The sequence below is a fragment of the Crocuta crocuta genome, unplaced genomic scaffold, assembly GCF_008692635.1.
Source record: "Crocuta crocuta isolate KB4526 unplaced genomic scaffold, BGI_CrCroc_1.0 scaffold70, whole genome shotgun sequence".
NCBI lineage: Eukaryota > Metazoa > Chordata > Mammalia > Carnivora > Hyaenidae > Crocuta > Crocuta crocuta.
The window spans coordinates 1,273,749-1,287,558 of NW_027528417.1; the positions used below are offsets into that span (position 1 = coordinate 1,273,749).

Here is a 13,810-nt window from a genome sequence, read left to right on the forward strand (position 1 = left end):
GGGAGGGGGGGAAGAGGGGTGCATGCACAGCCAAGGAGGAGGAGGCCAAGAGCGTGGTCTTTGAGGACGAGACTGAAATGATCCCTGGGTGTTGGCAACAGAAAGGCAAGTGGCCCAAGGCACTTAGGATTTCCCTTCGGAGGCTGCCCGACTGCCAGCAGACCTGCCCCACTGCCAGCAGACCTGCCCCCCTGACGCATTGAGGGGGAACCCCGTTGCCCTGTGGGGCCGGAAGCTTCCCTCCCGGAGCGCTCCAGGTGGACAGAGGGGGTTAGAGGACAATTACAGAGGTTCTGTGAGGCGAGTCAGAGCCACTGCCGGAGCTGCCCTTCTTCGTCCTCTGGGCCAGGGAGGTGCCGAAGCGGAGGGTCTCGTACACGGGGTCCACCTTATTGCCACAGGCTGCAACGGAAGAGAAAGGCCATCTGAGTGACACGTTTCCTCGGCTCACCATCAGGGATGCAGCCGAGCACTTATCACGTCTCCTGGGTCAGCGGCACTTGAGAAGAAGCCTTTGTGCTGCAGAGCCACTGGTCCCTGGGAAAATGGAGCTCTGTGTGGTCAGGCTTTCCCGGAAGATGCCCCCTCCCCACACCCCCCAATATGTGCTCAATGGCCAGGTCCTTCCCCTGTCCCATCACTTACAACCAGAGCCCTCTGCTCCCAGATACCTCCTGATTCATTGGTTTTCCTTGTTTGTCATCTATCCCCAGGGCTCCAATTTCAAGGTTCTTCCCAGGGACCAGCTTTGTTCCCTCTGGGGCGAGGTTCTGCTCAGCAGGGGTGAAGCTCTGGGCGAGACCCAACGTTTCCAGAAGGAGGCAGGTGTTGAAAGAGTTTGGCATTACCGGGGCCTCATGAATTTCTCTTTCAAAGCTTGCTGGCTTATACGTTTCTAGTTTAAAACCCGCCCCCCATCCAAAGGCAAAAATAGACGTAGGGATTCTCAGAGAGAGAGAGAAATGGAAGTAAACTGAAAGATATTGTTAAAGAATAAATTCAAGCCAGAAATATCTATAAACATAAGACATTTCCTTGGTCCTCATTAAAGAATAAGCGATATTCACAGAGTTCCTTCCAAACATTGGTCTATAATTTACAATCGTTTTTTACAACAATTATGAAATGCGGCCTTTGCTGTTTTCCCTTTACGGGGGCTGACAGGTCGAGTAAATTGTCCAGACACACAGTCAGTTGGTTAGCGGGGAAGCTGGGTTGTGAGCCGGGTCTGTGAGAGGCTACACTCCATGTTCTTTCCACCCTCCCGTGCTGCCGATGGGCGCGACAGCGTATCAGCAGCCTTTGGGACTTGGAAGTTTTCCAAGCTTCATGGGGGAGAGGAGAATTTGCTCCGCCTTAGGTTTCCCTTCCAGCAAAGCGAACAATTGTAACCCAATCAGCCAGCAGACAGACGCACACCCCCGTCCCCCACCCCCCGCTGGACCCAGGGTCCTTTGAGAATGGCGGCCACAAACGCAGACGGTGCTGCTCAAAACCCAGCTCAGCCCATCAGTGTCCCGACTCACCGATGGGCATAACTTCCTTAATGCATCCGAACTGCTCGTGAATGAGCAAGGGGGAGCTGTAGTAACGCCGAAACCCTTTTGGCTGCGGAGAGAATGAGAAAGAGAAGGGCTTAATGTCGCTGATGGGACGGAGGGTGCCACACAAGAGCTCTGAAAATAATACCAGCTGCTTTCTCCGGGGGCACCCCTGTGTCGCCCTTTAAGATGCTGGCTTGTCTTATAATTTATCCCCGGGGGTGGGGGGCGGGAGGTACAGGTAGCAGTAAGCAAGCCCTGCCCTTGCCTTCCGAACCTCTCCTTCTGCAGACCATAGCAGCCTCCCTTGCGTCCGGGCTCCTCATAATCTCATCTCCCAGGAGACAAATGGACTGGCATGCATTATCTCAACGTGGTTTACTATTGAGGTTTATTAAAATCACCAAAGGGCTGGAAAAAGGGGAAGCAGACCTGAGAGGGAGGCCGAAAGGCCCTTGTATAAGTGACAAGTCCAGCCCAGAGCCATCTGCCTTGTGTTCTAGACTCTGTTATGTTTTCCTGACCCCCCCATTCACGGTCTCTGCTTTGGCTTACAGGAACTCCATGGGGGGGCAGGTGAGGCAGGGGTTTTAGAGAAGAGGATACTGCCAATCAGAGTAAGGAGATGAGCTCTCTAAGAACCCTGACTGACTCTATCCCAGTGTTGGAAGGGAACTTTGTGGCCCAGACCTTATTAGATTTCTAGAATCCTCTCCAATGTTCCTGGCAGACGGTATCTTCCTTTTTCTTGAACACTGCCAGGGATGGGGAGGTGGGGGTTGGTGGCAGAGCACTCAGTAACCCTGGAAGCAGGTCTTTGGTGACATCGTCTCTGGTTGTTAAGACTGGGCAGCTACTGATACTAAGTCTTTCCCCTGGAGCCACAGAGCAGGACAGAATTCTCAGGTCTTAAATTTTTTTGAAGACAGCTCTCATAGCCTAAATATCGCTAGGGTAGACATTCTTGTCCCTTCGACAGCTCTTTGGCCATCCTAGTTTCAATACCTTCAAAAGCGCTCTGGGTTCCTTTTAATCAACATGTGGCAGCCCACGCTTCCAAGATGGCAGACCAGCCCATTACATTTCCAAGATGGCAGGCCAGCCTGGAATCGGCCAGGGCCACCTGGCCTTCCTTGGTTTGGCAGCCAAGGTCTGTTAAAGTGGTGTGTCGATTTTTATTACTCTTTCCCTTTTTGAAGGCTAATCTCTCTCCCCTTCTTGACATCCCCTGAGCGGTCAACCAATGAAGCACAGAGGTGACCAGCCACCCTAGGTTTTCTGGGCTGAGGGGGTTCCTGGAATGCCTGACTTTCATCTTTAAAGCATGGACTGTCCCAGAATGTAGGCTTTCCAGTGCTCACACTGAAAAAGTTCCAACGCGGGACAAGTTGGTCACTCTGCTAAGGACCCCGAGCCCTTGTCACGTGGGGAACGTTTGTCTCTTAGGTTGATAAAGCTCCTCTTCTGCTTGATCATTATGCCAACAAGGAAGCCCGGTTGGCAGCCTGCGGATTCTGGGGCCGCCTTCCTGGTGTCTGCCTCTCAGGGTGCTGCGAGGAGGGGGTCTGCCCGTGCAGGGCGTTCTGGGCTCACCCCTGGCACCAGCCCTTACCAGCTTGCCCATGCACCGCTGGGGTGCTAGGCCGTCCATGCACTTGTGGTGGAGGCTCATCTTACAGGCCTTGCAGCGCAGCCCATGCTTAGCGTTTGCTCCTGTCAGACACGCGCGAGCTTTCGTTAGGATACAACCTGCCTTTACCCGGCCACCAGCATGAAGCCCCTGAAAAAGTGGTTCCTCCCAAACCCCGGGTAAGTCTTCTTTTCTACACTTTAGCATGAGGCATTTGGAACGGACAAGATACTGCGGTAGATTCTTCTACCTTCTCCCACATCTTCTACTGAGGTGCCAGCTCTGCTTTCTTCCTACTCCCTTTGTCTTCACTGCTTCAGAATATCTCAGCTTCCTCCATGTCACCATCCACTCAGCTCAAGCTAGGAAATGCTGCTTTCTTTGCTCTTTCTGGAGGCCGCCTGTTTGTGTTCTTCTGTATGTCTTGCCAAGTAGTAGAAGTGCTGGAAATTTTGCCCAGTTTTACGTGACTTCCTATCACAGAGTCTGAGCTGTCAGAAAAATGGCCGATATAGAGGAAGCAGCATGGTCTGTGTGAGAGGGGGGCTGGTGGTACTTAAAGTGGGAACAGAGGGCTGGATCTGACACCAGCTCTTGTCTGGTGAAAGAGGAAGAGGAGGTGGGTGGCTGTGAGAGCACTGCTATGGGAGTCACACGGCCTCCTGCGACAGAAGGCTCCACAGGACAGGGTGTCATGATGGGGTGGGAAGAAGTGGCACCCTGGAGAGGAGTGGGGCACCCTGGTGACCACGCTGTTGCAGTGAGGCTCAAGGCAGCAGAGCGGGGGGATAGACAAGATGGCTGGCACGGGGGCCTCAGGGAGACAGGAGGGGCATCAGCCACCAGCATATTCTATGTCTTACAGAGCAGTTGGAGGGAGGCTAGGCGAAGATGCCAGTGTGGGACGTTTTCTGCTTCCACTTGGTCCAAGACAAGAGGCATGAAACAGAGCGAGCTGGTAGGCTCTTAACAGTCCTCAAAAATGGGCTGCCAAAATGGAGTATAGAGCTCTTGGATAACCAAGCACATCAGCACATTAGAAAAGGAAGAGGGGCGCCTGGGTGGCTCAGTCGGTTAAGTGTCCGACTTCGGCTCAGGTCATGATCTCCTGGTTTGTGGGTCTGAGCCCCACATCAGGCTCGGTGCTGACAGCTCGGAGCCTGGAGCCTGCTTTGGATTCTGTGTCTCCCTCTCTCTCTGCCCTCCTCCCACCTCTGTCCCCGGCTCATGCTCTGTCTCTCTCTCCCTCTCAAAAATAAAATAAACATTAAAAAATTTTAAAAATGAGAAGGGAGAAAGGTGAAGGCTGGAGAGGGTTCCTTGTGGAGCGGCTGAGGCACTATGACTTTCATCCTGCTCCTCCCACTAAGTGAGAAGGATGGGGCCCTCTTGTCTACTCAGTCTTACCTTCAGCGGTTATTTTAAAAGTTTGGCTTATGTCCTTCGGGGTCTGTGGGACACCCAGCTGCAACTGCACCCACATGAAGAACGTTGCTCAAGATGACGACTGGGGAGGCAACGGAACTCCCTACATCTCGTAGGCATCAATAACAATACCACATACCCTGAGACGTGGGGCCTCACATACCCACTGCAGACACAGCTGGCCTCGGAAGCAAAATGAGGAGACCCCAAGATCATATGTGAAACACACCCTCTTCTCCGCCATTGTCTCCTTGACCCTTGTCTGGACACATTCCTAAATGAACTAGTTGATGTGTTTTTGTCTTCCTCCAAAGCACACACAGGGACCAGAACGTTTACAAACGTGCTAGAATCCCCTCCCCCTCTCGTGTAAACATCTCTCGGTAGGTTCTTCCCATCTTTCTGACATGATACAAAATGTTCAGCAAGGCGGGCAGGCTTAGTACGGTTTGGTGGGAGCCCCTATCTGCCTTGATCTCAGGCCAACACCCTTGTTCCCCATGCTCTAGCCACATGGCCTTCTACAAGTTCCCTGACCGCACAAACTCTTTAATTCCTCAGGGTCTGCCACACAAACTCCCCTACATGCCCGGAATGCTGTCTCTATTACTCTCCACTTGGCTAGCCAGGGAAGCGACCTTTGGGTCTTTCGTCATTTCTTCAACAAAGGATTCTTGGCAACATTCCCCATTTCCTGTCTAAACGATTTTTTTTTTAAATTATTATTCTTTCTTACAGCACTCTGTTGTTCTTTTTTCCCAGCACATATCACAATTATTTATTGGAGAGTTTGTATATGTATGCCTTTCTTCCTGCACTGCAGACCCAATGAGACTAAGGGCTGTGTTTGTTCATCTGCCACTGTATACCCAGCTCTGAGTATGACGTCCAACAAATATATGTCAAATACATTAAAGAATGGATTCTCTCACAGTCACGCATGTACTGAAGCAGGGGGGACTGATTTAGATACGTAAGTGGAGCTGATTCTTTAATGGTGTAGACACAGCATTCAAGGGTTGGGAGAGGGCTTGAAGATGTATGATTTTATTTCACAGATGAGAAGCCCGAGAGTCCAGATCAGAGGATGTCCTGCCTACTTTCATCTTTCCACTGTTGGACCCCAAAATTCCTCCCTTTCTTGGGGTTAAAGTACATGAAGCTATGAATGGGGCTAATCAGGTGATAAAGAAAAAAGAGAACATGATATTCAGCTTGGAAAAGCAATGGGCAAACTCTTGTCTGACAAAGACCGACAGACCCTTCAGGAAGTATTGCCTGAAAACTCCCTTTGAGAACCTATCGTTGGACACAAAGCATTGTCTGCTCTTACAACCACTGGAAGTCAAAATGACATATAAACAAACCATATATTACTAGGTATGGGTGCTTATTCATAAATACTGGTCGGAGAGCCACCTTCCTTTTTTGAGAGTAACCACTTAGCTGAAAAGACTGAAATGTCTTCAAAACATTGGACTTTTGAAAGCAATCCCTTATATTTTGTTTTCGAATTAGAGAATGCTGTTTTTTCCCTATGAGAGAATGTGAGTAAAAGCTTCAAAGAGGAGTTATTTCATTGTGTGTTGGACTCTGAAAAGGCACCATTATATATTAAGGCATATTTTCCTTCAGACCCGAACACCGTGATTTCAGTTTTCCTTGTCTCTTCTAATACACTCCACTATTTGAATGAATCAGATCACCAGCAATTATTCAATTTTAGGTGTTCCAATTTCTGTTGTGGAATAACAGGAGTGACTGAAGAGGAAAGCCTGTATTTTGTGGCTCAGGGAATAGTTCAAAGGAATAAAATTCACATCACTCAGTGGTGTTAGTTTACTGTAGCAAGATACAGGGAAGCTATGGTCTGACTCATTATTAGTAACCACCATCACAAAGGCATCACTGAATGTGACCCTTATGCCTCAGGAAGAGTGGGAAAAATCTGATTTTAAATTAGAATCTGTCACATGCTGGCTCTTTGAGCCTAAGGAAGCTAGTCACATTCCCGGAGCCTCGTTCTTATCATATGGGAATGTTACTAAGTACTCCTAGGGTTGCTTATAGAAATAGTGTCAAAATATATGCAAAGGGAATTGCACGGGTTTAAACACTTGGAAACAAAAAGATGTCATTGGACGTTAATGAAACATGGTGGACAGGCCACATGAGATTCCCATTTATTCACACCAAGAATAAAAAGTGCTATAAGCCCCAAATCACAAGGCTACTGGAAGGAGTGGCGAGAGCAGAAGAGAATTACAACATGTATTTGGAAGATCGAAGGCAACTGGAGAAATGGCAAGGAATTTACCAGAAAAGAAGAGGACCGGATTTCCCAACAGCAACTCGGACACTGGAAAGTCAGGGACCTTCAAAAACTGTGGAATTTAAAAATTCTCAGAGAAAATAACTTCCAACATAGAATTTTATACCCACAAAAATTACCAACAATTATATAGGCAGAATACCTACATACTCAGGGATAACACTCAGGGATTCGAAATCTTTGCTTTCCACACACCCTTTCTCAGAAGACGACTGAAGAAAGTGCCTTAGAAAGATGAGGAACACATGAAGGAAGAGAAGCTTGTCAGATCCAACGCATGGCAGAAGGACCGACACAGAGGAGCGGGAAATGACCTGCCCCTGTGACGGGTCTGCCAGAGCTGCAAGACGAAGGCCATAGTCTTGGCAAAAACATGAAACTTCAGAGTTTATTGATGGCTTTCAGGTTTGGAGACGTCAATAGATATGGCATTTGACAGGTACATGAAAGCATTTGGGAGAACAAAACCAGTTGTAGGTGCATAAAACGTCAAGATAATTAAAAAGGTAACTTCTTTTTCGAAAAATGTTTATTTTGAGAGAGAGTAAGCATGCGTGGGGGAGGGGCAGAGAGAGAGGGAGAATCCCATGCAGGCTCCGTGCTGCCAGGGCAGAGCCCGACGCGGGGCTCGATCCCATGCACTGTGAGATCATGACCTGGGCTGAAACCAAGAGTTGGGTGCTCAACTGACTGAGCCACCCAGGTGCCCCAAAATGGCAATTTCTAATTGAGGGAATATAAAAGCTGTGTAAGGAAAAAATGTAATCATGGTATCATATTTGGATCAGAAGTTAGAAACAGTCACAATCGTGTATAAACTATCAAGTTAACACAATATTGTGACACAAGTACTCGGGAAGGAGGAGCAGCAGGGACAGTAAAGATCATGCTGTAACTTTTCTGGGAAGGTGAGAGCGAGGAAGAGGGGAGCAAGCCAGGGGGTCCTGGGGGTGTCAGAGGCAGAAGCCAATCAATGTTTGATGAATCAATAAATAGGAGAAATACAGCATTTAGAAATATTGAAATGGGGGCACCTGGGTGGCTCAGTTGGTTAAGCATCCGATTTCAGCTCAGGTCATGATCTCACAGTTCGTGGGTTCGAGCCCCGCGTTGGGCTCTGTGCTGACAGCTCAGAGCCTGGAGCTGCTTCCGATTCTGTGTCTCCCTCTCTCTGCCCCTCCTCCACTCGTACTCTGTCTCTCTCTCCCCAAAATAAAAAAATAAACATTAAAAAAGGAATATTAAATAAATGGCAGAAGAAACAAGGAGGATGGAAATGTTTACTTTCACAAATGTCGTGGTTATAGGGTGAAAACGTTTCCACCAAAGTGTTTTCAGTACCATCAGTTCCATCTTTCATGTACTCAGGTGGCAAAAAGCAAGTAAAACATGAGGCTGCCGGAAATTAGGTCATATCAGCCCGTTGGACTGAGGCGGTCCGTGCTATATGGAGATGTAGGGAAAATATGCAGCCAACGCATCCCCTAACCATCAGCTCTTCCCTGGGGTTTGGACTTTGGGGATAAATCTAAGATACTTCTATGAGTTCCAGTTGAAAATTGTTAAGAAGGTTAGTTCCGCTACCCAGATGGAGTTTGGGATGGATCAATGCGAGCCGATACAACACTGATGAACTGTCGGGCACTGGGCTATTTTATGAGCATATCATTTACCACGAGGGCTAAGTGCTCTGTCCACGGGAAAACCAAGCGTTGAAGCTCTTGTGAATAAAGGTCTCTATATAGATGTGGGGAGAAATATAGGAGTCTTCTCAACGCAGATGAATCAGCTACACTGGATGACAGGCTCCTTTTTTTTTTTTTTTTTTAAATAAAACTGGTTACATATATCTATAAAACAACTGGCCAGAGTCATTTTGAGACGATTTTGCCACTGAGGCATTGCGTAACCATTGGTCAAATACCATACTGTATCGATTACAGATAAAACCGGATAAGCCAAGGATTTACAATCGAGACCGCATAACCAGAGAAATAATATGGAGGGTGAGTAGAAAAAAACTTGTATAGAAAAAGAAATGGAATCTTAATACAGTACTTAATTCTGCGGAGAACAATAGTTGTCATTGTTAGTAAGAATTAGTTTGCTTCCAGATTCTACAGCTACGGAATTCCTCTTCCAATTTATTTGATTAAAACTAATGTAAATTAGATGACGAAAAAGACTCTTCACTGTGATTTGGGGAAAAACTTTACAAATTTAGAACTGAATACGTAAAAATATGACTATAAATAGATCCATAAATATTTCTTGGATTACATAAAATATCTGTAAAGAATTCACAAATAAATGAAGATAAAAAAGTTCAAAGACATAGCAGCCCCTGTTCTTAAGGGTTTAGGTACTAAGTACCTTTGCCCTCTGCCAGTAGAGGCAGCCCATGGCTGGGGGAGGAAGTTTCAAGGCACGTCTGCATCAAGAGTGTGTGGACATCAGAAAATTCCTGTCACACAAGGGTTCCAAGGCCAGAGAGATGACAGCAAAAGCAGCTGGTGAATTTAAGATGCCTGGGAAGACCAGAGGCATTTAAGGGCTAGAAACTACATGAACCATAGAAAGAGGACAGTTGTTTTTAAACTAAGGGCTATAACAAAATCTCTGCTGAATAATAAAGCCAGGCATTGTAACACAGCTAGCATTATCAGTGGCCCTTTGTCCTTGGATAAACACTACCCCAAGGGATGGGGAAGAAAGATGGGGGACTCTGTTAAGAAGCCTTCTGTGAGGAGACCCCACCTGCTCGCCTGGCTTCGTTTTCAGGACCCTCCACCTTGACCTCCTTTGTCTTCCCAGGTGGTTTGTGGTTCCTGGCAACGGTTGCTGGATTGGCCTTCTTAAGCGTGCTCACACTGCCTCCTGCCTTTCTTCTTCGACGGCTAAACAGCTTCTCATCTGGAAGCCCTTTTAAGTGTTTTCCAAAGCTGCCTGCACACACCCTCCCCCCTTCCATTAGGCAGGACCTGTCACTCTCTGCAGCTCCTCACTGTTCCCAGAGCACCTTTCACAACAGACCCTTGACACGGAAAGAGAGGGCAGTGTGTTCACCTCTGGCAGCCCAGAAAAGTGCCTGACTCGGTACACTGTAGTCCATCAGGTGCAAGGGGCTACCCAGGCCCGGCCCAGAGGAGCGCACGGGGGAAGGGAACCCTGGGGGTCCACCCCACTCACTCTACGGAAAGAGCTAGATTTCTCCTTGTGGTCTCAACTCCTGGGGCCTTGGGTCGCTAGGGGTCCTACTGCCTGCAGCCGTGGACTGTGTGGGTCTTCCTGACTGGTCCTGCTTTTCATCCCCACGTTCCAACGCGACGGCATCCCGGCTTGCTGGGCCTCAGACGCCCCGGGTTCTGGGGGGCCCTATGACCCAGGCCACACGCTATTCCGTGTGCTGCCTGCCTGACCTAGGAAGTGAGCTAAAAGCTGATTCTGGGAATCGCTCCCTCTGTCTGCTACTGGCTCTTCACACCCTCTTTGGAGCCCATGTTGAAAACGATCTGGACTGGAAGCGAATCAGCCGAGTCCCTTGACTTGCCTCATTTTGCTTGTGGGCTCCTCCCAGCTAACAGTGGACACTGGCCTCTGGATTCTCCTTCCGGTACAAGCTCCCAGCACATCTCCCAGATGACCTACCGCCTTGTCTGTGAGCGCTCTGTTACCCTGACAGTGCGATGCCTCAGATTTCCATTATTGCCTTTATCTCATACATACAGCCCCAAAATGCCTGCCCCTCCTTACCTTAACGTGCCTGATTATAGAGCAGTGGGGACACAGAGCTTCAGACATGGTTTCCTGTCCTGATGCACTGAAATCACGACTGACGGCACCCATATAAATGATGGCCTGAATGATCGCACACGGCATGTTGATTTCCCATGTAGGAAGGCTTAAATTCTAGAACTTTGGTGTCATTATTAACAACCATGGCTTCAAAATCTGAATAATACAGGATGATTTGGACGAATCAATGTTCCGTGTGGAATTAAAAACAACACATGCAGAACATAGGAGGTATTTCCGTGACTTTCACACGCTATGTCTCTTTGATGTCAGGTAATGGCGTGGAGACAATCTCTAAAACCGTGAGGCCACATGAAGTCGGTCAGCTTAGCCAAATGGAGTCACCGGGCACGATTCTGTCTCTTCTCATGTGGGCAATGGGTGATTGAGAGAATACCAAGTGAATGGAGGAAAGAATAAGCATAATTACGACGGAAGGAGCTTGGAGTCAATACACGCACATACTTGCACATGCGCACGCACCTGCACACTCACTCGTGTGTGCACACATACACATTTGAGATGAAAGAACACCGTACTGGCAGTCAGAAATGAATTCTCATCCTGATCCTGCAGGAAGAAAGGAGATCAGGAGGAATTAAAAATTACCGAGCGTTTGTGGGCTGTTAGGCAGTTTCTTGGATGCATCTTCATTGAATTACTAACTATAACCTATTGTATGCAAAGCATCATTTTACCTAAAGAAGGCAGGGGTAACTGATAACTCCAATGGCAAAGAATGAACACATGTTGAGTTGGGGTGTACATGTAACTCACTAGCTGTGGGACTCAGTATCGCAATTGTTTCCTTTTTTTTTTTTAATCCCACAGTCTTAGGAGGTAGGGACTTTTTGTTTTCTCTTTTGAGTGTGACCTGAAGCGTAGGGACACGCGACTAGTGAGGTCAGAGACGGGACAAGGGGCCAGGTCTACACAACTTGGAAAATCCAGCTCTCTTTCCTCATCCCTGCTGCCCTCGGCCAGCCATCTCCATCTCCACCTTGAACTGGTCTGCATTTCTTCTACCGAACTTGAAAGGGAAACATTACAAAGCCAATTATGGTCCTCTCGGCTCGGCTCGCCTATGATAATAATACAATATACAAGTATGTCACCACGGTCCGAGAGGGTGGGGTTGGGAGGCTGGGGGAGAAGGAACGAGGAGTTTCCCCGAGGGGATTCTGGGTCTGCAATCCTCTTGTCCCAGCATCCTCTCTGGAAGAGGCGTTCTGATCACATTTGTGGTGGGTTACAAATAGGCTCTCAGAGCTGACAGAGGCCAACAGGCGTTTTCTGGATGAGCCAGCCGCCGCAGAGCTGTGGTCCACGTGGCAGATATGTGCAAGGAATTGCAGGCTCTACTGTCGTGCAGCTCAGTGCAGGCTCTCGGATACACGCAGGAGGATACGGAGTCCTTCCCGGTGCAGACTTCATTGTCGAGCCCGCTAAGCTGGCGATCGCTTACGCGATCGATAATGCATCAGGTGTCGGGGCTGCAAATGCATTAGCCAACATAAGTGCACTCTGCTGTTTCCAGTTTTGATGCGCACATATTCAGGGACTTATTTTTTGGTTTGAAGAGGACACTGCTATCATCAATGTTCTCATCTTGGTTGATTCTTTTATTTTACTTCGTGAATGTTTACTTATTTATTTTGAGAGAGCGAGAGAGTGTGCAAGCAGGGAGAGGGGCAGAGAGAGAGAGAGAGAGAGAGAGAGAGGAGAGAATCCCAAGCAGGCTCTGTGTCGCACAGCTCCTGATGTGGGGTTTGGACTTGCAAACTGCAAACATGACCTGATCTGAAATCAAGAGCTTAAGAGCCACCCAGGTGCCCCGGTTGATTCACTTAGAAGCAAGAGTGGAGCCATGGTGGGGAAATACATACGTAAGAATACAAGAGCACACACGCAGTTGTTCTACAACATATAACTTCCATGCGTAGATTGTATTCTATTTGTGTGTTCAGATCTGGATGTGCGTGTATATTGGATGGGACCTTGTTCTCTGACCTCAGTCTCCCCATCTGAGCACAAAGTGCAAAAAGCAAGGGGTCCTCTCTTTAGTAAGTGCAATGCAACACGAAGAAGTAAATGGTAATCGGGGGGTGCCTGGGTGGCTCAGTCGGTTAAGCGTCCGACTTCGGCTCAGGTCATGATCTCACGGTTCGTGGGTTCGAGCCCCGTGTTGGGCTCTGTGCTGACAGCTCAGAGCCTGGAGCCCGTTTCGGATTCTGTGTCTCCCTCTCTCTCTGACCCTCCCCTGTTCATGCTGTCTCTCTCTCTCTCAGAAATAAAAATTTTTTAAATTTAAAAAAAATTAAAAAAAAAAAAAGAAGTAAATGGTAATTGGGCTAGAAAGCACATCACGGGCAGGTCTGAATGGTGGCTTTCCCTGAGGTCATGATTTCCAGATTCCTTAAGGTTGAACTGGACCTTCCAAACCGAGGATCTGGTGAGGCACGGCCCAGGTGGTGCACAAAACTCCTGCAGTCAGTTTACAAGCAAGCAGGTTGATCCTTGCTCTGTAAAATTGACCTCAAATACGTTTTAAATACAGATATGGCATCGAATACTAAAGAAGTGTATTATTTAGAGAATTCTCTCCGTAGTTCTTCTAGAAATAAGATTCATATTTATTAACTATGTTCACTTTTTTCTGTTTATTCATTTTTTGACAGATAGAGACAGAGCATGAGCAGGGGAGGGGCAGAGAGAGAGAGAGGGGGACACAGAATCTGAAGGAGGCTCCAGGCTCAGAACTGTCAGCACAGAGCCCAACGCAGGGCTCGAGCCCATGGACTGTGAGATCATGACCTGAGCTGAAGTCAGGTACTTAATCGACTGAGGCCCCCAGGTGCCCCGCTATGTTAACATCTTTTATTTAAATAATACGTAAATATTTAAATGTAATAATGTAATGATTATAATCAATAGTGATTATATTTTATTTATTTATTTTAATTAATTAATTTTATTTATGTATTAATGGGACAAGCTAACCATTTAAGGACCTCTAACAACCTGATGTAGACCAAACTGATGGAAGTTTTAGGAGCCACGGCCCAAGGGAGAGAATCAGAATTTAGA

At 47.8% G+C, this 13,810-nt stretch overlaps 1 protein-coding gene across 1 annotated transcript in view; it reads right to left on the reverse strand.

Moving 5' to 3' along the window:
- The window catches only part of STAC (SH3 and cysteine rich domain), an 80,597-nt gene that overhangs the window by 44,990 nt on the left and 21,797 nt on the right, over positions 1 to 13,810 (reverse strand). The window contains exons 3-5 of the mRNA XM_077754500.1: positions 3,154 to 3,254; positions 1,527 to 1,608; positions 287 to 402 (exon numbers count right to left, since the gene is read on the reverse strand). Coding sequence (XP_077610626.1) covers positions 287 to 402; positions 1,527 to 1,608; positions 3,154 to 3,254 — 299 coding nt within the window. The remainder of the gene's footprint in view (positions 1 to 286; positions 403 to 1,526; positions 1,609 to 3,153; positions 3,255 to 13,810) is intronic.